Source organism: Triturus cristatus, chromosome 4_1, assembly GCF_964204655.1.
Source record: "Triturus cristatus chromosome 4_1, aTriCri1.1, whole genome shotgun sequence".
NCBI lineage: Eukaryota > Metazoa > Chordata > Amphibia > Caudata > Salamandridae > Triturus > Triturus cristatus.
The window spans coordinates 743,240,521-743,264,237 of NC_140585.1; the positions used below are offsets into that span (position 1 = coordinate 743,240,521).

A 23,717-nucleotide genomic window follows, 5' to 3' on the forward strand; every position below is an offset into this window, starting at 1 on the left:
CAATTTAGATTTAGCCAATGATGCCGAGGGCATGTTGGTTTACATGTCTTTTTGCCTCACACACTACTAATGCTGAGAGTGTGTGGGAACTGCGAAAGGCTGTTGAGGCAGCCACAGAGTTAACATTATCTTGTACTGAGCAACAGACATCTGCAGCGAGTTGGATGTCTGCAGTCACAGGCGGAACAGAATGATGGAATAGCAAGCTGTTGGTTTTAAACATGAAACCACGTCACATCCCAGCCCAGGGACTGTCTCCAATTCTCAGAGACCCATAATGTGGGAAGCATAGCCATCAATCTTCCAACAGCTTAACATCAGCTCACCTGGACCCCTTAGACGGGAGTGTAAGAGGACACCACTGATTTAGATAAGAGCTACATCACCCGAGGACGTGTAACAGACTGGGAGGAGAGACAGTGAGTAGGGGCTGCTGACGGGTCACTGGATAAAACATGAACTCTCCCAAGACTGTTAGCGCTACCCATACTTGGAGACTGGTGAGACAGGAGCTCACCATACTGTATCACTGCATGCCGCAAGTCACCCTAAACCTATTTTAGTGCACAACCCTGTTGTATACCTTATTTATCTAGCAAGCACAGTATTTTGGGGGCCATTTTAGTTTGCAAAATACCTTATTCATCCAGCAAGCACAGAATTTTGGCGCCATTTAATTTTGCAACTAAATTGGGTTCAAGCACTGTGAAAGTTGTGTTCTGTGTTCATAGCCATCTGATAAGCGCACTGAAAAGCTGTTTCCGTAGAATGCAACTGTGCTACTGCAACTTGAGGGGGGGTGTAGAGTGGGTGGAGGCAGTCCCCACAATGCCAAAAGTCCTAGAGGGGAGCCAGTTGGCCAAAGCATAGTGATAAGATGTGACCCTTCTACCTCTACATCAACGCAGAATCACTAGTGACGATTAGACTTTGTACATCCACCCACAGACACAAATGCCAGTGTGCATGGACTCATCCTTTTGTTACTGTAATGGCCCGTAAACAGGAAAGGCCAGACGGGATATGTAGCAGGTCCAGACATGCATGCTATATGACATCAACGTGAGTCAACCCCTGGCTTTTCCCCAAACTCTACAGCCACGATGTCCATATCCTAGTTGGAAAAGCATATCTCTTTCTTTTTCAGTCAGACCAAATGATGAGAAAGCATGAGAGTCCTCTTTTAAAAATTCAATGGATCAGCAATGAAGGGAGTTGAGAGGAATAATACATAGTCCTTGTTTCCCAATTGGCTTCTTGTGCTTCTCTCTGGGTTGTCGATGATCCCTTCCACGTGGGTTGCTGCAGATATTTCACTGTCTACAATGCCTTGTTTGCTTATTTTATCGTAAGATACTATTATGGTAGCCCTAGCCCAGTTATTACGCTTGTGCCGTGTAGCTGCGTTCCATTGTTTACCTTGTGCATCCCTGCCCTGGCTAGTGCAGATTTTGATGTCTGATCGTCCGCCTATGTGTTGGACTACCACGGCTCAGGTTAGCTTCAGTCTTCGATCCTGGTTTATTCCGCGCCAATGACACTGTTCAGAACTTTGTAAAACTGTTATAAAAAATCAAAAATAGAGGAAAGGCTTAAGTAACACTTGTCCAGGTTGTCATCTTGACAACATCTGATATTTGTTTTAATTGAAATCTCCAGATTTAATGGTCTGAAACGCTCTAACCTACCTCAAGGAATGTCCTATCTGACAAAAAGCCTGCTTGCTTGGAATCGACATCTGATCCCCATTCCAGCGCACTTGCTTTCAAACCACACGGTTTCAATATGAACGAATCCGTTTTGTTGAGGAGAGGCAATGAACATTGGAATGCAAACTTTGCAGGATGACATCTCTTGAGTGGGTGTGCGGGTGTTTTTCCGAATTGGGCACAGTTTTCTAATACCTGCAAAACATGTTGTGTTATAAGTTTTCAAACGTATGTGGAAGTTGAACAACCGTTGACATTTTTGTTAAAAACTGATTCATAACTTTCGAATGCTTACTTTCATAACGTTTTAGCAAACAAGTCCAATTTTCTTTCATATCGCATACATTGCCACTATTTAACAAACAATGAGAATATTTTTAAAAATCCCAATATAATTTATAGTTTTTATTCAAACAAGGGAAAATGTTGAAAATGTTGGTCGTTTGAAGATTCTTAGCATGTAATACCTGCATTTGCAAATGTTGAAAAAGGCTATTTTTAATATTAACACAAATCTTTCAGTATCTTAATTACAACTATTGTGTATCTTGTGTTTCCTTAAAGAAATCAACCCCTGCTCTGTGAATAATGGTGGCTGTCATGTGAATGCAGAGTGCACCAAAACTGGAGCAAATCAGGTATGATGAACTAACCCATGGATAAAAAATAAAAATAAAATGTTCAGGAAAATGAAATTATATTACCAAATGACTCATTTATACAATGTGAAGGGAGTTATCACATGCATGCCTTCCAAGATTTGAAATGTGGTGTGAGAGAATGATAACCATCTCAATGATAACCTGGAGAGTATGTGGCTTCACCCATGATATTTTCCTTGAATATTCTTTAGCTATCACTACCAAGGTGTAGTTGCGTAACACAAACCATATACACTTCCAACCACGAGTGAATTAATGCGAAAGTGAACCAATATACATATATAGCATACAAAGTGGACCTAACTGTTTCTTCATGTTTCCCAATGAGCACCAAAAGGAGATTTGAGAACTGACGGAGAAAACAAATGTAAGTTGAGGAGGTGATAGTATGGTTCTGTTTGGGTCTAAAAGTTATCAGAAGAATACTCCAGAGATTACCATCCCGGTCCTCCTCCCGCGTTGGAGAATTTAGTTTGGAAGTATAGGAAACACTATTAGATTCTGAGTAGAAGGGTTAGAGAGTAGTGTTGTCCACCTTAGGTTCAGGAGCGCCTTAAATCCATGACAGATTTTCAGGAGGTCCACAAATATGAATTCAGATTAAGGCAAATGCATTTGCCTAGAGGTTGTTTCAAAAATCAAACGTGGACACTGCCCTGCCAGACTTTTGATGGACCCCCATGGTCTAGAGAGTCAACAAGGAAAGAAGGATGGCAACTGAGCTGTACCTAGGAAGCCTAACTAGAAATAGTTTGACTTTTGCCCCAAAAGGCACTGTTTACCAGTGTAGTGACCTGCAGGAGGCAGAAATCTGGTCTTTTTGTTTGATATTCAAAGCAACCACCTTACAGGCATTTTGAAGCATAAGGAGAGACCACCATGGAAGTCTCCAAAACAGAGTTTCATCCTAGCTGACATATACATTAATAGATGCTCCTACAGCTATAAAGTACAGGTCAGCCATCAGTAGTTATATGGTGGTCATCATTAGCAAAGGTTTTACAACAGAGAAGCATTAATGTTATTTATTTTTTTGATTCTTATTTATTTATTGAGAAAAAGAAATTAAAAATACATAGATACAAGAATATGTATACAATATTCTAAAATAACTTGTGTTCATACAAAGTAACAATAAATCATATATAATAAACAATAAGTAATAGATAAGTTCTATAAAATTATAGAGCAAAGGAAGAAAATAATTTTAGTATATATATTAGAAAATAAGTAATATACGTTTTGTAGGAAAAGGAAAAGGTAATAGAGAGAACCTAAATGAATACACAAAAATTAGATAAATAATAAAGTATAAATATATGTAAAGGATTATATATAAATGAAAGAAGTATTAGAATGTACGTTTATATCATATGATAAGGGAGGAAAGAAAAGAATTCAAGGATTGTGAAGAAAGGGAGCCCAAACTTGCTGAAAAATGTCCACTTGATCCTGTGATCTATAAATAATACGTTCATAAGAAGCAGTTTGAATCATTGCTACCATCCATTCTTCCTGCGTAAGGGGACTAGATGCAGTTTTTAGCTGTGGAGAGTGTAGTATGTAAAAGACGACGTTGCGGGCATGTAATAGTAATAAGACTTCTAAAATCATGTAATAAAATAATAGAAGAGGTAAGAGGACTGTGGATCAAATCTTTTAGTGTATTCCCAACATATGCCCAAAATTTCTGCATGGAAGGGCAGTCAGAAAGTAAATAGGGAAGATAACAATTAACTCCAGTACACCTCCAACATCTAGAGTGAGGTAGAAGTCCTGCTCTTCGTAATTTTAGAGGTGTCCAATGACAATCGTGTAGGGTCTTAAAAAGGCAGAACTTCAAACAAGCCTCTCGGGTACCCTTATCTAGGGCTTCTATCATACCTGACCAGTCAATTAATGGTGACATTTAGATTAGAGAGCACAGGTAAACAGATTGGTGTGGAATAAAAATTAAAAAAACAGGGAACTAGAATGGGGGAGAATGGTTGTAAAGTGGGCGAGGCGTTGCTGTGGTTTGGTTGTAGAAAGTGGAATGCCATCTGTTACTGATGAAGATAATTTAGTTGAAAGCCTGACTTGGGAAGGCTAAACAGGAAAGATGGACATCTGTGTAACACTGGTATTTAAATGGCATTTCATTTCAAAGTCAGGGAAAAAGAAATAACCAGCTCCGGTGAAAAGGAGAAATGTGAGGGAGGGCATCGTGAAAAACCAAATCAAGGGTGTAGAGTTTCAAGAGAACCCTTACAGGGAATGTGTGGTGTGGGCTGTTCACTAGGAATTGAGGTCCTATTGTACAAAACAATTTTGTGGTCACAAAGCCTGTGAATTTCAAAAACACGGCATTGAACCCACAAAACCTAACTTGCTAAGTATGATACTCATTTAGTAAGTCAGAAATGTCTTTTCAACTTACAAAAAGGATTTTGTGACCCATTTAGAATCACAAGTAGGAGGAGACGTGAAAGGGGCATCTCCTCTTATTTTGGAGTTCCAAAGGTATGTACCAATACTTTTCAACAGCAATTGTGACTGCTAACCATTGATCAGATGCTGACACCCGGCCTGAGGCACTAATGGATTTGTGAAGGATTCCCTTTGGGAATCATCAAGTTTAGCCCTTGGGGGACAGACAGTGCTCCAGAGTATTATTGCATACTTACTTTACTTATGCCTACTGCCCCTCCTGGGACAAAGGCTGTCAACCAGTACTCTCTAGCTATCTCTGTCTTGGGCTTTTCTTTCAATCTGACTCCAGGTGTAGCCAATCTCCTTGCAGTCAGCCCAGAGGCCTCAGCACCAGGTGTTTCTTGGCCTTCTTTGGCCTTTTTCCTTGAGGATTCCAGGTCAGGGCTTGCCTGGCGGTGTTTGACATAGGCTTGGGTGGGATGTTATGTTATGTTAATTTGGATTTGTTGAGCGCTTAATACCAAAAAGGTCTCTAAGCGCTGATGTGATCTATCCCTTTCCCATCTTCTTTTCACAATTTCTTTATGGGCAGGGAGTTGGGAAGTAAGCTGTCTTAGGTCACTGTTGCTGATGGCATTTGGTCAGAAGCTTTGGAGGATTCTCCTCAGAAAGGTGTTGAGGAAGGTCTAGACTTTGTTGGTGGTGGTCACTGTTGTCCTCCAAGTTTCTGCTCAATACAGAAGGATACTTTTACATTGGTGTTAAAACGCCTGATCTTGGTTTGCAGCATTATGTCCTTGGAGCTCCAGATCTTCTTTAATTTGCCGATTCTTGCCTTGACATCCGTGTCTGTGCCACCCTGCTTGTCAATGACACTGCCCAGGTAGGTGAAGGCCTCCACCTCCTACAGTGCATCTCCTGAAAGAGTGACTGCAGCTGTGCTGGCCGTGTGAACTTTCAGGATCTTCCCCTGTGAATGTTGAGGCCAAGTTGTACTGATGTGGCTGCCACATTGTCGGTCTTCTCTTGCATCTGCTGGTTGGTATGGGAGAGTAGGACCAGGTATCTGCAAAGTCCAGGTTGCCAAGCTGTATCCAAGGTGTCCACTGTATCCCATTTCTTCTCCCTGCTGTGGATGTCTTCATGGTCCGGTCTATGGCCAGCAGGAATACAAAAGGTGAGAGCAAACAACCCTGGCGGACTCCAGTCCTCACTTGGAAGGCTTCCGTGAGTTGTCCTCTATGCGATATCTTGCAGATCATTCCTTGGTAAGAGTTCCTGATGATTCTTACAAGTTTATCTGGCACACTGTAGTAGTGAAGTTTCCAAAGGGTCTCTCTGTCCACACTGTTGAATGCCTTCTCATAGTCAATGAAGTTGACATATAGGGGGGAATTCCATTTCATCTAATGCTCAATGATTATGTGCAGTGTTGCAGTCTGGTCTGTGCATGATCTAACTTTGCGGAAGCCAGCTTGCTGGTCTCACAACTGAGCATCTACTTGTTCTTTTATTTTGTTCAAGATGACTCTTGAACGCCTTCCCTGGGGTTCATAAAAGAGTTATGCATCTATTGTTTATGTAGTCACACAAGTCACATTTCTTGGGGATCTTGATGAGATGTCACTCCTTTTACTCTAATGGCGCCTTTCCTTCTTCAGAAATCCTCCCAAACATGGGCTGGATTATTCATACTGATGTTTCAATGTCTGCCTTTATTGCCTCTGCAGGAATGTTGGCAGATCCTGTTGCTTTCTTTCCCATTTCTCAGATGTTTGATGCAGTGGGGGCTGGCATGGATCAGGAGTCGTGGGGTGGGGAAATATCACTTACTGCATCGGCCGGCTGTGCCTCTCCTCCGCTTCCCTTCCGATGAGTCCCGTAACGGAAGCAGGAAACACCTGGGCTCCCCAAAGCCAATCACGATGCTACTGTCACCATTACAGCAGCGTTGTGATTGGTCTGAGTGCTGTGATTCGGCGATCAGACAGGGACAATGCGCCTGTACATGTTCTCAAGCCAGGCTGTAATACAGCCTGGTGGAGAAAATGCAAAGTGCGCATTACTGTTTGGCCAGCCCAAGATGGTCGGCCAAACCGTCATGCGCACTTAGAATGTGCCCCAACCACTCCCATCGCCCTGCTATACGAGCAGCCTAACCCCACCCCACCCCGCCGCACCTGGCAAAACTGCCTGAGCAGGGAAAATAGCATTGTGTTATTATCATTTTATTTTTTATTTTTTTCCCTGCTAAAAGCAGTGGGGCGACACTACTCCGCTTTAGCGAGGGAGCTGCTCATGGTTTCATGGCTTGCAGTATTTCCTCCTTGGTTGGTCTGCTGCAGTCGATTGGCAAGTCCTTGTCAGCTGACTGTGTGCCTGGCGGAGATGGTGGTGTGGGCTGATTCAGCAGTTCTTCAAAGTGCTCCACCCATCTTTGTTGGTGGCCTTCGTTACCCATGATTGCCTTCCCAGCGTTGTCTTTAACAGGTCTTTCTGGCTTTCTGTATCTGCCAAATCATTTCCTCGCTGTCGTAGAGTTCTTCCAAATTTTCACGGTTTGCTGCTTCCTGGGCTTCTGTGGCAAGGCTGAATCAATGAATCTTTGCTTGTCTGCTCTGAAGCTTCTTTTTGCTTCCTTGTTGGTTCTTCAGTTCCATCCATGCATTCTTCAGCTTTTTATTCAGCCTGTCTGTGACAAGGTGAAGGTCTGACTCCACATCAGCTGCTTTCACCACTCTCACATTTGAACACTCTCACATTCTGCAGGAACCTCTGCAATTTTTTTGCAATGCAGACATGGTTGATCTGATTCTCTGTTGAATGGTCTGGTGATATCCGCTTTGCCTTGTCTATTCTTTCCTGTGGGAATACACTTCCACCTATCACCAGACTGTTCAGGGCACATGGATCTGCAAGCCTTTCATCATTCTTGTAAATGTCACCTAGTCCATGGTCGCCCATTGCTTTTTCGTATCCATTTTTTGTTGCTTCAGTTCTTGCCATTGAGCTCCCCCATCAGTATGGTGAGGTCTCTCTCAGGATATCTCTCCAGGATGGGCTGGAGTCTGTTGTAAAACAGTTCTTTTTCCTCTTCTTAGCAATTGTTTGTAGGAGCATAGCATTGGATAACATTCATATTGATCATATTTTTCTTTGTGAGGAAAGTTGCTGTAATAAGTCTGGGACCTTGGCTTCCCATCCAGTCAGATCTTTGTTGGCTGCTGGCGTTAGCATCAGTGCTACTCCCCGAGCCTTTGCGGTGTTCTCTTCCTCATGTTCAGTATATATCTGCATTCCTCCTTGGGCAAATATTTTCTGTTCAGACTGTGTCCATCTAGTTTTGCTGATGCTAAGCAAGGCAAGGTTGTAATCTTTCATCTCTTCTTCCACTTGCATTGTAACATTCATGGTCCTCGCGTTCCATGTCCCCATGGTGATGGTCTTGGTTGAGAGCAGGTGGATCAACTTTGTGGCTTCCAGGGATCTCTGGCTTTCACCACAAGGTGTAATAGATCTCTGTGAAGGGGATTCCTCTCTCCTCTCCTCTCCTCTCTTTTGGACTTTTGGTTGACTTTGTGTAGCTAGTATTGTTACATGATGGGGAGGCTAGACCTATGCATAACATTCCTCTGTCTGCAGTCAGGCTTGGGACCAGCCAGGGCAGAGTTTGGGGCATGCCATGACAGAGTTATCATTGCATTCTCCTCTGTATATCATTCCTCAAAGGAAAACTTTTTTGAAGCAGCATCTGTCAGGAATGCAAACGCTAGAAATTGTGGTCTGCCTTGTCATGCAGGCCTCTATTCCGGTGTACACAGGCATTCACAAGCATTGCAAACTATCTCCTGCCTAAATAATATTCATTAAGCAGAATATTCTGAAGCCACCTGTGTTTCCGTATTTTGCAATGTGACTGATTACTACATCAGTGACAGTGTTTCATGCTGGGCAGATCACAAAAAGGCAGTGCACATTTTCACCTACTTTATGTGACCGGCCCATTATTACATATTAGTCCCGAATGAATGCGCTTACACAGCTCTCGACTCTGCGACAGATTGAAGGCCGAAAAGGTACGTTTCCTCATCAATACTGAAACCAAAGAGGCAAAGACGAGAATCAATTAAAGTTCCCAATATTGTGAATATTTGAAATCATTAGGTTACTCATCGGCCCAGGTTTTTTTTTACAAAAGAGTGGAAAAAGGTTACAGGGAGGTTCCTTTTGTATGTATAATATATCATGTGATAGGAACCACTGGAGTGGCACTATTTTCTTTCTGACATAGACGATTTGTATGACAACTTCAATTTTTATAACTTTATAAAGAAACTAAAGCAACATTTCTGTTTTCCTGTCTCATTAGTATTTGCACGATTCAAAGACAACTAAGAAATAATTCTGTATGCACCTCTCATCTTATCTCCCAACACCAACCATGAGTCAATTTGCACGGCTCTTTTCTGAGTGCAAAAATGGAGTGCTGTTTCCAAACCCAGGTGTCTTTGAAGTTGGAATGAACACAATGGTTATCTGCCAAGTGCAGTTTCATAGACATTAGTTGGTTCTGTGGGTTAAGAAGTTGTAAAAGAGGCTGTGACTGAGATGTTGATTGGTTAAACGTCTCAAAGCCACCAAAGGTTATCAAGGAGCCTTTTTCTTCAGACCCCTGTGACACCTTACTTTTAGAAAGAATAGATGGGGTGTCTAGCTATAGTTTAAAATGGACTTATGGACATTAGCATTTATTCTCCAAGCCCAGTAATCCATTAGTGCCCGCTATGTCTCACCCCCATCCTTTGGAGCCATTTTATGACTTACTGCCATTTCATTCAGCCTACGTTATACATGCTCCTACTTGGAATGATGCTGCCATCCCTGCCGAGTAGGCCACACGCTTTTTTCTTCCACTTACAACTAATTCCTTTCAAGGAAGTGTCTTAGTGTACTGTAGTTAGTTGTTGTTTTCTTGATACCCCAACTTCACCGTAAGAAAGTAGGAGAAGCAGATCCCAGACCTCTGACTGTCTTCTTTACCTGAGAATTTAGGGAATGCAGAAGTGGGTTTAAAAAGTCTATCATCGTCATGGTGCCTATAAAGTGCTAAACTATCCCCTCAGGCATCTAAGCGCTAATAAACATTCAGGAGCCAAGAGACTTAACCGAAGAGGTAATCAGTTTGCTAAATGGGAGAATAGTGTACATTTCCATCTATATATTCACATTTCCTTGTTTCTAATTGTACTTTTTCCTCATTTCTAATTTTACTTTTTCCTCTTCTTTTAGTCGGTGTGCAATTGTTTCAAAGGATATGACGGGGATGGCAAGTTGTGTGTCCCCATTAACCCTTGCAAGGCAAAGGTAAGTATCCTCAGAGGAGAAGCTCTGTGCACAGTTTTTTTTACTCCAGCGACACTCCGTTTCATACCATTACTCTGAAAGCACAAAATCAAGTACAAATTCAAAGTCTGAGAAATTACGCAGCAATCAAATTAATACGGTAACACCAGATCCCATTTCCAGGTCATTTTGGTGTAGATGGACTACACTGTGCCTCTGAATGCTATTTAAAAATTAATTTCAACAATACTGTTTACGACTAGAAATGGCGTTACTTAACCCGAAAACTTGTCTGCCGTAAATTGTTTCACTACTGCAAAGTTGTACGTCATGACTGCTTCCCATAATGGGGTAGTGTCCCACACAAGGGGTGGGGAGTAGTAGTTTCAGACTGTGATTTGCCTGAACATTTTAAGAATGCTCACAGACTTGTGCGTTTGTTGCGAGCCACCATCTCATTTCTCACCCTTGCCGCCCTGGAATTGGCCAGAGGTTTAGTCAGGCACACGGCTGAAGTAGCCCCATTCTGGGGTGGGAAGGAGAACGGCGCACCCCTCAAACTTGTTAGGATGTAGGAGAAGGGAGAAAAATGTTTTCCTCATGCAGAAAATAATGAAACAAATTTGCATTTTGCATATGGAGGAGGTAGGGGGTTCTTATATTGCTTCATTAGGAAAATAGCAGCTGTCACATAACATTCCCAGTGTTCTGCCTGGACAGCTCTCCCGTGTGTGAAGTCTCAGAAGGCCTACCTTTCCGTAATTGCTTCAGTAGATCTAGAGGTGTAATGTACAACTTTTTGCGTGCACTGGTCCTAAAGGTTCAAAAGGTTAAGTGTACTTTTGACTTTACTTTTTATATTACAACAAAGACAATAGAGGTCAACAGTGTGTAGAACTAGACTTGCAATGTACCATCACCGTACACCTGAGGTGATGACTAAAATCAGAAGAAGGCTGAAGCATCATTACCATGTATGATAAACTATGAACAGTCTGTGCAAGCTCAGACAAGTAGTGGCCTGAAAGGCTCTTAGTAATTCTGGCCTGTATTGTCTGTAGGTGCTTCATATAGTCATCAAAGCACGGTGGACATGCACAGGCATTTCGAACCATGTTAAGTCATATGGGAAGATGTGATAACATTTGCCCTGCCAAATTAAAGATGCCCGACATGTACGCTCACCATGACTAAACTGCTTGTTTGACTGTTACTTCTTTTTTAAATATGTTTTTATATACAGTCACGTGCAATAGGTGCCATTAGTACACAGTGTCATCTGTTGACTACTCCAACACAAGGTTAGGGTTCCTGGGGGGGTCCACCCGAGGAGGGTTGAGAGGTCCTCGATAGCGAGGATGAAGGGATACTTCCTCCCAGGAATATGCTCAATAACACAAGAGTATCCCCTCTGGAGCCTGAGTGGCTCCTTCAGAAAACGCAGAGATGGAGAATTGAAAGTACGCCAGGTGGCATCACACTCACTATTGTGGGTGGGAAGGGAAGGAGACCCTTTTCTTTATACAACCCTCACCCGCTCTAATAGTGGCATGCTTCATCATCAGTTTCACCCTAACTCCTAAAGGTCAGGGTGGGCTCAACCATATTTTAGGGAGCACTTATGAAGATTGGGTGAATGGGACGTAACTTTAAAGATAACATTCCTCACCCACTCCAAAGATATCCTTTATTAGTGGGGTGGGAGGGTAAGGTTAAAAAATATACATATGGGGTTATAAAGTATGTAATGGTCCTATGACCCTAAGGCACCAACATGTTACAGCCCTGTCCTATCGGCTTGTGCAAGGTCCTGCGATTGCGTCAGGGTGGGTAGTGAAGAATTCACTCCCCCGATGATGTGATTGACGTGCTCATGCAATTTGCATGTGAGAAATCACAGAAAGGCATATACTTGCCGCAGCTTATTTGGGATTTACCCAATTTGAATGGGGCAAACGCTCCTACGAGGGCATGAGAGGGAGGCCTTGTAGTCACATTTTCATCATAGGTCCCATCCCGTCACTGAACCTATTTGCATCTCAGCTCCGCTGCTTGCCGGGATATATATATATCTCTTAACATTTGGTTTGATGAATAGGTCTAGGCCAGGCATCTTGGTTGTCAACATTGAAGTATTTGCCTTGTACCTAAAGGTCAATGGACTCACACTCTTAATTGGTCACATTTCTTGAAAATGCCATTATTAGGTGGAGGATCGGCTTTTCCTGATATTCGGTTATATTCCTGGGCTGCTGTTGACAAAAGAAAGTTGACTCTTTTGTGCCAGGAATGGGGGCGAGTGTGAAGTATCCATTTATCAAGTTTGCTTATAGGCAGAAGCAAAATGTTGTGTTGGACCATAGCCCCCCAGAGGCTCAGGTTCTGATGGGTAACCTAGGAAAGGGAGGCATATCCAGAATATATCGTTCCCTTGTTAACAATACCCCTGTGCCCCAGGAGGGTCTGAAGGAGCGATGGGAGGAATGGGTGGGTCCCTTGGACGAGATCGACTGGCGGGACGCCCTTATGGCCCCCAGGCTGGTGACGGCCTCCGCCAAGCTGAGGCTCATTCAAATCTATTATCTGCATACGGCATACCTTACACCAGCGCGCATGCGCCGTGCGGGTCTTTCCACCGACGCAGCCTGCCCTCGCTGTGGCTTTGACCAGGCCGACTTCATCCATATGGTATGGTCATGCCCGGAACTGGAGGGGTACTGGCGTAGCATTGAAACTGACTTGACGGATGTCCTGGGGTGGGAGGTGCCACACGACCCCAAACACATCCTATTGGGTATCACTGATGGCCTGGACGGCACCCGCGCTGAAAAATTGTTCCTTATGACAGCGCTAATGGTGGCAAAGCGGGACATTGCGGCAGCCTGGAAACAGCCGCAGCCGCCCAGTCTGACCAGGTGGAGCGCGGGAGTGGACTGGTGTGCGGCGCAGGAGCGGACTCTTTACCAAGCTCGGGGCTGCCACAAAAAATATCGTAGGGTGTGGGGGAAATGGTTAGGAAATGTGGTGTGATCTGGTGGGGCGGGGTGGGGGCGGGGGGGGGTGGTCCGGGGGGGGGGCTGAAAGGGGGAATGATTCCCAGATGGGACTACTGTATATTGTTGGTCTGAAAGGCTCACTGTTTTTGTTGCAAAAAACAATAAAAACTTGTTTATCAAAAAAATTACGGATCTTAACTATTTTAAGAACGTCAAATTTAGGATTCTGAAATTAGTTTATGAAATATGCCATGCATGGAAGAAATGGTTCAAAACGATAAATATTGCAAGGTACACTCCCTTGTGGGGAGAAGCACCACTCCTAAAAACATTTCACAAGTAATTCTTGTGAGGATGGGCCATATAGGGGATTGAGATAGTTGAAGACTTATATAACCAAATTGATTTAAAATAGTTTCAGGAATTGCAAAGACAATATGTTATCCAAGATGAGATTTACCTACAGATATGGTCCTTTCTGAACAGTAATGTACCAGAGTGCATAAATCTAGATTAGAATACATTAGGAAAAATCCGAATACAAGGCCTCAAAGCTGTCACCATCAGATCTATTTACAAACTATTTACAGAGACATAAGATCATAGTTTGAAACACTTAGATAGTGGAGTCAAGACATAGGATTAGAAATATCTACAGATACTTTATTGCACTTAATTCAGATGGGGCATAAGATATTCAAATGAGCCACTTTAAAACCACATCTCTATACAGTTATTAATGTGCGGTACTATACCACACTTTAATTGTACACATGGCCAAGATATAATAATTCCATTTGCCACGGATGAAGTTTGGTAGAAAATGATGACATACATATGTTTGCCAGTTGTTTCTCAATTCCAAGTCCCCCTTACTAAACACAAGTATTAGTCCTTTCAGGTTCAGAAATTGCACCCCTACCCATCAATGTACAGCTAACATCTCCTCCTATCCTTATGAAATATTTCCATCTCACATGCTAAATCTATTCCAATGATCCACAAATAATTTTAAAACTGGAACAACCTTCTTCTGTAGTCCGCATATCTGGTCTTGGCTAATGTCTAGTAGAGGTTGAATCCTGCTGGTTGATCAACATAGGACAACCACCAACGATGTCAAATAAAGTCAAAAACCTTGGTTTGATTATGAACTCAGAGCACTCACTTGAATCTCTAATCAACAAGAGACTCTTTTTACATGATAAGAACACTTCTATGTATTGTCCCTTATTTCCTCCTTCCATACAGGATAGAGGAATTTATGGCTCTAGTATGAGCCCATCTGGACTATGCAAAGGGACTTTGCATTGGACTCCCTAACACATTGCAAAGAATGCAGAATGCAGAATGCAGCAGCCAGGCATGTCTGGTACCATATTACGGCAGCACTCAAATAAGACAATCCTTTAAAGTCCTTTGTACTACACACCATGCCATTCAGGGGACGGGACCAACCAGCTTTACAATCCAAACTTAGTTATACAATAAAAATAAAAATCTTAGAACACATTTTTTCCATGCCTGATCATCCCCCTTATTAAGAACTCCAGTAGTTGTTGCAGCTCCTTCTCAGTACCTACATGAAAGCTCTCAAATACAGTTCCAAAGGGTAAGAATGCTCAACAATCATCAAGAATGCAGAACAGAAATAAAGACCTGGCTTTTCCTAGATGCTGGACTCAACTGAACCAAGGCCTTCAATTTTGACTAGGTTATTCATGCTGCTTGCGATCCTATTCTTACACACCTTTGCTTCCAACCACAAGAATAACATTCCACTGAGACAAATCTGGAACACGCTCTCGGGCCTCACACATAACACAGAAAAATAAACACTAATAAGTGGAGCTACTATCAACACCCTTCTCTCATCCTTGACCCGCACATGTTCTAGCTTTTCGTAAATGGTGGACGAAGTTAAAGCCCATGATACAATCATTGGCTGGTTTGTAAAAGCTGTTTGTGATACTATTTTGCAAACACAATGAGATGATGGACGAAGCTGATGAAACTTTTCAGACACTCACCCCCAGTCACAGATCTGGGTTGAATCCATCATCGTTCTTTAGCTCATTTTGCCACCCCAGTTCAGACCCAGCCATATGCAAATCAGTCTTGACCCTGTTCCTCATGGGAACAGTACAGCCAGAACTGCCAAGCCAGGTCAACCCTGGACCGGAAACAAGCATCCTGGGACCTATTTCGGGGTAACACACTTTTGTTTACACCAACATGTTGCTGTTCAAAGAGTGCACACGCCAGGCCCCACATATGACAGCTATACACATTACTAATAAACTTGACCACTACCAATACCCTTCTCCCATCCATGCATTCCATATATAGTAATTGCTTTCTGGACAGTTCAACAGAGACCGCATTGGACCTCGACATGAGGTAGGAAATTGCAATAGAAATCATACAATACAATATAAAACACACTACTGCAAAATCACATTTTGTCACACTCACAACCACACAAACATATACTGAAAACACTAAAACACATCATCACATCGACACAAAATCGCACAGATATATCCTGCCACAGAGATAAATGCTCTCATTTTCCAGTAAACATACTCTTGTGGACGCACACTGTCATGCACATGCAAGCACTGTGACACAAACAAAGCCTGTCAAACAGATATAAACAATTGCATGAACTGTCACCCAGGCTTCACGCACAAACATACCATCACAGACATATAAACACTCAAACATACCATGTCACAGTGATAAATATTGTTGAATACATTACCACACAAAAACACTATCCCTGCGACACACTATCACAGATAGACACACTATCATAAAGACACAGTCAGTTACACGTTATCTCATAGACACTCAGAAGCAAAGTCATACTATATTACAAAAACAAGGAGCCTAACGAATTGAGACACATGAATAACAAGGATCCATATCCTAGCTCAGGGTAACATTAGGACAGATGGCCTAATACAAGAACAATGTATACATCTGGTGTTCCTGGCACATGGTAGTAGGTGAGGTCAGAGCGGCTCCTATACAATGAAACAGTAACAGGCTTTGAAAAAGTTTGATACACGGATCGTAGTTCAAGTACGAGACATCTCAAACAAGAACAGCGTGAATGCACTAACACTGTCACCAGAAAAAACACTAGCTCTTGGGCAAATTGTGGTCTACGTGAATCCAATAAACTGACGCAAAACTCTGCTTTAGCTGCCTTTGCTTTTGTGGAGCACCTGAAGACTCGACAACCACTGTGAATCTCAAGCAAAGACTTCCACTTCAGCGTGTGTTGGCCAGCAGGTCACAAGAATCACCACCCTCCATCCAACCAACAGGGCACCACCATGGCTTAACCCCTCACCCTTTATGCTACTTCAGAGTCCTCCATGAGCCAAGGATAGTCAGCATACCACTTCTGAAAGAAATCTTTCTTTGAGTAAGACCAAAGTTTGCCCCCTAAGCATAAAGAGGCTACGTAATTAGTGAACCACACAATTTAATATAGCATGTTGACAACAAGCACTGCCCCACAGGAACATGCGATCAGCCGCACAGACATTGTATGTTACAAACACCAGTGCTTTATGTTAGCCAGTGGTTTTCAATGCTCGGCACTTCATTTCTACACCAGTACTTCAGACAGCCAGCCTCATGGTAGCACTGTTTGTCTAATTTGGATACAAGTGTAGTGTCCTGCTGGACAGGTCCGAGTGTTCTGTCTGTGTAATACACGCACACTAACACCCACCCATCACAGGCGTCACTGGTCAGGTGACCCTGCTAATAAAAGGGGCCGCTCAGACCTGCCCAGGGACAGTTTCAGTATCCTAATCCCGTGCCAGTGTGGTCATTTCCTCCAGCATGTGGGCCTAGGGCCCAAGACACCACAATGGCAACGAGGCGGGTCTGCCCTGCTTGCCGGCAGACTGAGACGCGAATGTTCCTCAACGAGCAGGAATTAGCCCGTTTCTACCCTACCCCATCAATAGCCATACGCCGTGAGAAGAGAGGAGGACAACCCTGGGAGGGCATGGCCACTGTTGCTTGCTCTGGGAGAAGACGGCAAGCAGCGCTATTGGCGGATGCCGACGAAGATTGAATGCTGGCCTCCAAGGTGCGGCATGCACCATTAATCACACTGCCATCAAGCACCAAGCGGGTAGTACTGCACACAAGGCAAAGCGGGAACAGAGACTGCACCTGCCCTGACCGGGCCCAAACTCCAGCCGGAAGAGCCTGCTGCCGCTGTTTGATCAAGGAGGACTCCATCACAAGTAAGGAGTGTCCCAATGCCCCCAGCGAGTGGCGAGAAAGACAGAAACTTGCACCCCACAGGGTTTGAAAAGCACCACGAGGTGCGTCAGAAAGGGACAGCTTTTTGCATGCCCCAGCGCTCCCACAGCCTCCCAGCACGACCCGACCAGCAGCACTCCAGCAGGCCCCACCGCCTGCTGACATCCTCCCTGCAAAAGACACATGCAAAGAAAAGGAAGCTGGCAAAAGGCACTCACCCTGCACCCTCGGTCGCGGCAAGGAGGAGACACAACCCACTGTGTGACCCTGCTACCTGCGAGGCCGCGTCTGCTTCCAGTAGCACCCGCCTGATAATGAAGAGGGTGCCCATCATGCTGCAGCCCCAGAGACTGCAGAGGAAGTTGCCTGCTCTGCATCTGTCCTGCACATTGGACATCCCGACAGCCACTGAGAGCAGAAAAGACAGTGTTAAGCACCACCAACCCAAAAGTACGAGGCCCGCAGCGTGGAAAGCTGCCAGGGCCTGTGCTGTGAATAGCGCTGCACCACTAGTATACACTGCACCACCATCTAGTGGACCTCCGTCACCGCCACAAAAGAGGTGAAGGAACAGCCTGCCGTGGCTCTGGTGGAAATAAAGAGAGATGCGGGCCAACATTGGAAAGCACCTCTCTGTTTCCTCCATCACTGACACGTAATGTTCCTCCCCATACCGACACCTCAGCGACCGTGAGCCAGAAGAAGGCCACCGATCAAGACCTGCATGTTCACCCACGGTGGCTGGCAGTGTCTCCCCTGACGCACAGCTGCACATGCCCTGATCAACCTCTGCCCGCAAACATGCTGCGTGCCGCCTGTGCGCTAGGAGAGGCTTTGCACCTGACCCAGCTGCAGCCAAATACACGGCACTAGTGACTCGAGTAAGCAGCCTTGGCAATACAGTGATGCTACTCACACAAAAAACTTGGCCCTAATCATGAACAAAAAGAGCCCACACCTGCTCTGAACGACCTGTGGCTCCACGGCCGGCAGGCTCTTGATGCCCTTCTGCGAGGTGCCGCCCAGTTATGTCTAGCTGTGAGGCAACAAATTCCTCGATGTCTCGCTAGGCCCGAAGCATCAGGAAAGCTTCCCGGGCCTATGAGTGTTGCGATACTGCCACGTAGTGGCCACTGGGCATTACTGCACCAGTCAAAAAAAAAAACAGGAGCAACACGCAAGGAAACGCCACGGGTGAAGACCAGCCTCAGCAAGATGAAGAAATGGGTTGCGAAGTCCCTCCAGTCCTCCTCACTCCACGAGGTCACCTAAAGCCAGAGATCGTCACCTGTTTGCCCAACTGAAGGAAAATTACCTTGATCATCATCCATGTGCATCATCACCAAGAACATCAAAGGAGCATCGCACCACCCGAGTGGATCCCAAAACTCCAGACATCCAGAGTTCAACAAGGCACTCCTGGCACCGTGGGAGGCTAGCCACCCAGGAACCTTCTGTGTGCCCCAGTAAACCTAAAGCCTGCCAAAGAAGAGCGTTCCCGACCATTGGACCATCCACCCTTGGGGTTACACGAGGCTTGGCCATGGCCCTGTTGGGAGTTCTGCAGCGACCCCTACAAAAGGCCCACACAGCCCACGCAGTCACGTGGCAATTCAGGGGCAAGGGCCTCAACGGAATTCCTGTGAGAGGGGAATCCGGATCGGAGAGATGTGTTGACAGCAGCTCCACGATAGGCACCAGGAAGCACGCAAGTCACAGATGAAGACTGGTCACCCAAAGCCCATCTGAGGAAGGCACAGAACCTTTGCCTGATGGTGAGAACACCCAGACTGAGACACCACCCAAAGCGGCAACATGAGTGACTTGGCTGTGGTCCTGTTGGCAGTTCCTCAGTGACACCTTTGCATGGCATACAAGGAGCCCGCACAGTCCACACGGTCCCATGGCAGCCCAGCAGGAAGGCCCTCCAGAAAACTCCAGTGAGAGGATTCCTGGCAAGAGAGGCAAGTCTGAAGCTGCTCGGCTATTGGGAAATGGAACGATTGTCAAGTACGTCGCCTCCAAGGAAGGGCCGCGTCCACCAAAGTCATCCGCAATAGCTGTAGGTTGGTTTTCCACCGGAACCTGAGTGCCTGCAATATCTCCTTCACCACCGCTCCAGATGCACTGATATTAGAACAATGTAAATAGACTTCCACACCGCAAGATCAGGCTGGTCTGAACTACATCGCCAAGGTGGACTAAAGCATTCTGACCATGAGGTCCAAAGCTCCAGCGCTGCCTGGCAGATGGCCTGAAGAGACTCAGTTGGTGCTGTGTATTGCTTATTTGTTTTCCTAATAGGTTGAACTGTTGTTTGTTTCTTTTTCATTAAAGTTTGGGAGGGAGGTAGTGCCCTGCTGGACACGTTCTAGTGTTCTGCCTGTGTAATACACCCACACAAACACCCACCCATCACAGGCGTCACCGGTCAGGTGACCCTGCTAATAAAAGGGTCCGGGCGCACGTGCCCTGGGTCAGTTCCAGTATCCTAATCCCATGTCAGTGTGGTCATTTCCTCCAGCATGTGGGCCTAGGGCCCAAGACACCACAACAAGCACAACAGTTTTTTATTAATTCAATACACACTAAAAATTACTAATACCTACCGCCTAAGCCGTTTTCATAGCTTTAGGGACCTGCAGAAGTAGGGATTGTCACACGTGTAGTAATGTGATGTTCAGTAGATGTGTTGGTACTGTCATTGGCAGCGCTGGCAGGGACAATGTGTGCTGCACGAAGTGGTGGCCTAGAGCCTTGGCACTTATTTTCTTTACAAATTAAGCACTGCTGACACCTACTGTCACAGATTCAGTGGCCCAGAGATGCACTCTGTATCAAAAACAAACATTGGCTTACCCAAACAACTACAGACAGAACACACTTGTGCTCTGATACTAAGATATGCATTCATGGTCTCTGAATCTAAGATATGCATTCATGGTCTCTGATACTAAGATATGCATTCATGCTCTCTGATTCTAAGATATGCATTCATGCTGTCACACACAGATCCTCACAGAGGCAGACAGAAGATAAGTACAGAGGCCCAAACATACTGGTGAGGCATATGATTTCACAAGTGCAAAGGCAAAGAGTAACCGTCACAGAGATACATTTAGTTCAGGAGCAGAGACAATCATGCTTCTACAAAGAACTCAGATACTCACAAGCACTCAGACACACATGTCTGCATTGGCACAGATACTAGCAGTCAGGCACACATAAAGAGACTCAGGGGCAAGTAGGAACAGAGACACGCAGACTCAGAGAAACAGGCAACAAGGACACAAACAAGCACAGAGCCACACAGGTTCGGGCCTCCTTATACAAAGAGGCAGTTGCACTAAGCTGCTGTAGGAGCACGGTGAGACAGCGATACAAAAAAATAACCACATGCTCAGAGACATAGGCTGACACAACAACATACATACACATGCTTATTTCCACAGAAAGGATAACAGACCCAGAAACATAGCCTCGTCCACATGAATATTCACGTGCAGAGAAACACAGACACAATATACAAGCAGCAGACCAAGAAGACGCACAATAACAGATACACTGAGCCACAAATGTGCAAGGATAAAGAGACACAAACTGGCGCTGTTACAAAGGCATGGCGTGCAAATAACAGGCACACACTCATACACACAAATGAGAAAGAGTGAAGCAAACAAACATACACAGGCAAACAAACATACACAGGCACATACATACACAGATGTACATAAATTCACAAAGGTAAAAGCATGCAAAGCATCAGAAACGCAACCACACAGACACCCAGAAACAGAGAAGTATTCATATGCTCAGAGTTGCAAAAGCTAAAAAGCAGAGAGGTACGCATGAACACAAGTGAAAGTTGACACTAGATCAGAGACATAGGTTCACACAAACAAAGAGACACAGGCACACATAGGCAAATTAAATTAAATAAAATAAAATTTGCTAAAGTGCACACACATTAGGGATGAGCGATAAATAGCGCCCTGCAGACAGAGTTTGCAGAGTTTTGACCACACTTGTGACAACCGTCGCAGGGCAGAGTTTCTTCTCACACACGGCTCATCAACATTAAGTAGGCGAGCGAGAATTGGAGTCCCCTAGTGAAATTTTCGGCATTAAAACAGCAGCCGGTGAGATTTTATTAACATGGCAGTCGCTGCTGTTCGCTGTGAGAAAGCTGCTGCTCAAGTAGAAAATCTGCACAAGCGGCATCAAAGAAGCAGTGTCCTCTGGCAGGCAGTGTGGTGCCCTTGACGGTGATTATGAGGTACGGATCAAGCACCTGGTGCTAAAAATCAGTGCGATGTTCTGATTTCCGCCCGCTTGCGGTACTCCGCGAAGTCTCTTAAAGTTTTTATGTAACTCTGCGGAATTCTGCAGAGTGAAACTCTGTGAGTTCCACACACCCTTAACAAATACCCAGAGGCGTCAAGGCTCCGAGCTCAAGTGCAATCCTGATAAATCCGAGATTGTCTTCTTCGGCCAGCCCTCTGTGAGCAATTGGAGCCAATGGTGGCCTGAAGAATTCTCCCCCGCATGTGCTGCCCAATCTACAGTCAGGAACCTGGGTATCTACATCAATAATGATCCCTCGATGCAGTCCCAGGTTCAGGCCCTGGTGGGAACCTGTTTTGGTTTACTGCGGATGTTGAAAATATTCCTTCCGTTTCTCCCTCCGGATTCCAGGAAGATAGTGGTGCAGGCGCTGGTCACGTCCAGATTAGACTATGCTAATGCCCTCTACCTGGGACTACCGGACTACCTTCTTCAGTGCCCTCAGGTAGTGAAAAATTCAGCAGCCAGGGAGATCCCCAGACTGAAACCTAGGTCGCATATGACACCTCATCTCAAGGCCTTACATTGGCTTTCAGTGAGGGAGCTGATAACATTCAAGGCCATGGTAATTTTCTTCAAAGCCTTCCATGGCAAGGGCGCCGGGTACCTTAGAAAGCGAGCTAGCCGCTACACACCTACTAGAGCAGTAAGATCATCCTCCGCCGATTTGGCCTGCATCCTCAAGACGCGCATGGTGCGTAGAGGTGGTAGGTCCTTCGGCCTCCTAGGAGCCCAAGCATGGAACAAACTGCCAGTGGCTCTGAGAGCATCTACAGATCTAACTCATTTCAAGAAACTGCAGAAAACATGGCTTTTTAAGAGCTACGGCTTCCATTAAGGCAGCCATATGAGAACCGTTAGCGCCGGGACGCTCCTGCTGGAGTCGCTGTGCCCTATATAAGGACCGGTCATTCATTCAAGGCGATAACAGCCCTTCGAAGAAATTAGAGAGCGTAGATGTCAGAAAGACCTAAGAACAATCTTATTGAGAGAAGAGCCATGTTTTTAGACCCTTGCTGAAAGAGCGATAGCTATCTAATTCTAAAATGTGGTGTGAAAGGGAATTCCAAAGTTTGACAGTGGTATAGGCAAAGCACCTGCCACCCACATCTTAATCTATAGACTCTAGGTAGTGAAAGTTGTCTGCTCTGGGAAGATCGCACCTGTCTAACAGGGCAATACCACTGAAACTTAGACCTAAAAAAATGTGGTCCCTGACTATGCAATGCTCGATGAGGAAAACAATGAGATTTGAAGGAAATTCTTTGCCCTGATGGAGTCAGTGATTTTTTTTTTAGCTCCCCTGATATCTGTCTATATTTGGGGATGTCAAGAATAAGACGGGCGGCAGTATTCTGTACTGTTTTACAGTTTAGTTAGGGAGCCCTGATTGATATTGAGGCATGGATCGGTACAGTAGTCCAGCCTAGAAAAGATCAATGGCGTTGATAGTTTTCCATGCCACCACCGCAAGGAAGGTAAATATTTTCTTTAGGGAGCAAATGATGTTCAAGCAAGAGACAGCGTTCGATTGACCTGAGTATCAAAGGTTTGATGTGCATCAAGTATCATTCGCAAGTTCTTAGCTGACTTCACTGGAATCAGAGGGGAACATAATGCAGGGGGCACCGATTGTTGTACCAAATGGAAGGGTGACAATCACAGATAAGAACCACTGATGTGTATGCGTCAAGTTTTAAGGAGTTGTCCTTCATCCAGTTACTAATGGCCATCATACAATTCTTAAAATGCTTAGCCACTGATAGTATATCATCTGTCACTGTTACAATTATCTGAGTGTCCGTGTGTAGGATAATATACTACAACCAAAAGACTGAATGAGCTTGGCCACGGATGACAAATACAGATTAACTAAATTGGGGCTCAGAGATGAGCCGTGGAGTCCCCAAAGGACAAGGAACAGGGTTTGGAAGTAAACAGAAAACATCTCACAGCTT

General features: G+C 44.8%; 1 protein-coding gene and 1 long non-coding RNA gene across 7 annotated transcripts in view; one reads left to right on the forward strand and one right to left on the reverse strand.

Annotated features, from left to right (window-relative positions):
- LOC146855449 (stabilin-2-like) overlaps nt 1-23,717 on the forward strand; it is a 1,111,419-nt gene that overhangs the window by 770,970 nt on the left and 316,732 nt on the right. The window contains exons 43-44 of the mRNA XM_085653245.1: nt 2,274-2,347; nt 10,073-10,147. Of these exons, the coding sequence (XP_085509371.1) occupies nt 2,274-2,347; nt 10,073-10,147 (149 nt within the window). The remainder of the gene's footprint in view (nt 1-2,273; nt 2,348-10,072; nt 10,148-23,717) is intronic.
- Nucleotides 1-23,717, reverse strand: part of LOC146855453 (uncharacterized) — a 140,237-nt gene that overhangs the window by 45,885 nt on the left and 70,635 nt on the right. For 4 of the 6 annotated variants that reach the window (XR_014981322.1, XR_014981324.1, XR_014981327.1 and 1 more), the window contains exons 4-5: nt 1,689-1,904; nt 1,420-1,560 (exon numbers count right to left, since the gene is read on the reverse strand). The exons of the other annotated variants lie outside the window; for them this stretch is intronic. This is a non-coding gene — a long non-coding RNA (uncharacterized LOC146855453). The remainder of the gene's footprint in view (nt 1-1,419; nt 1,561-1,688; nt 1,905-23,717) is intronic. 6 annotated transcript variants of the gene reach the window in all.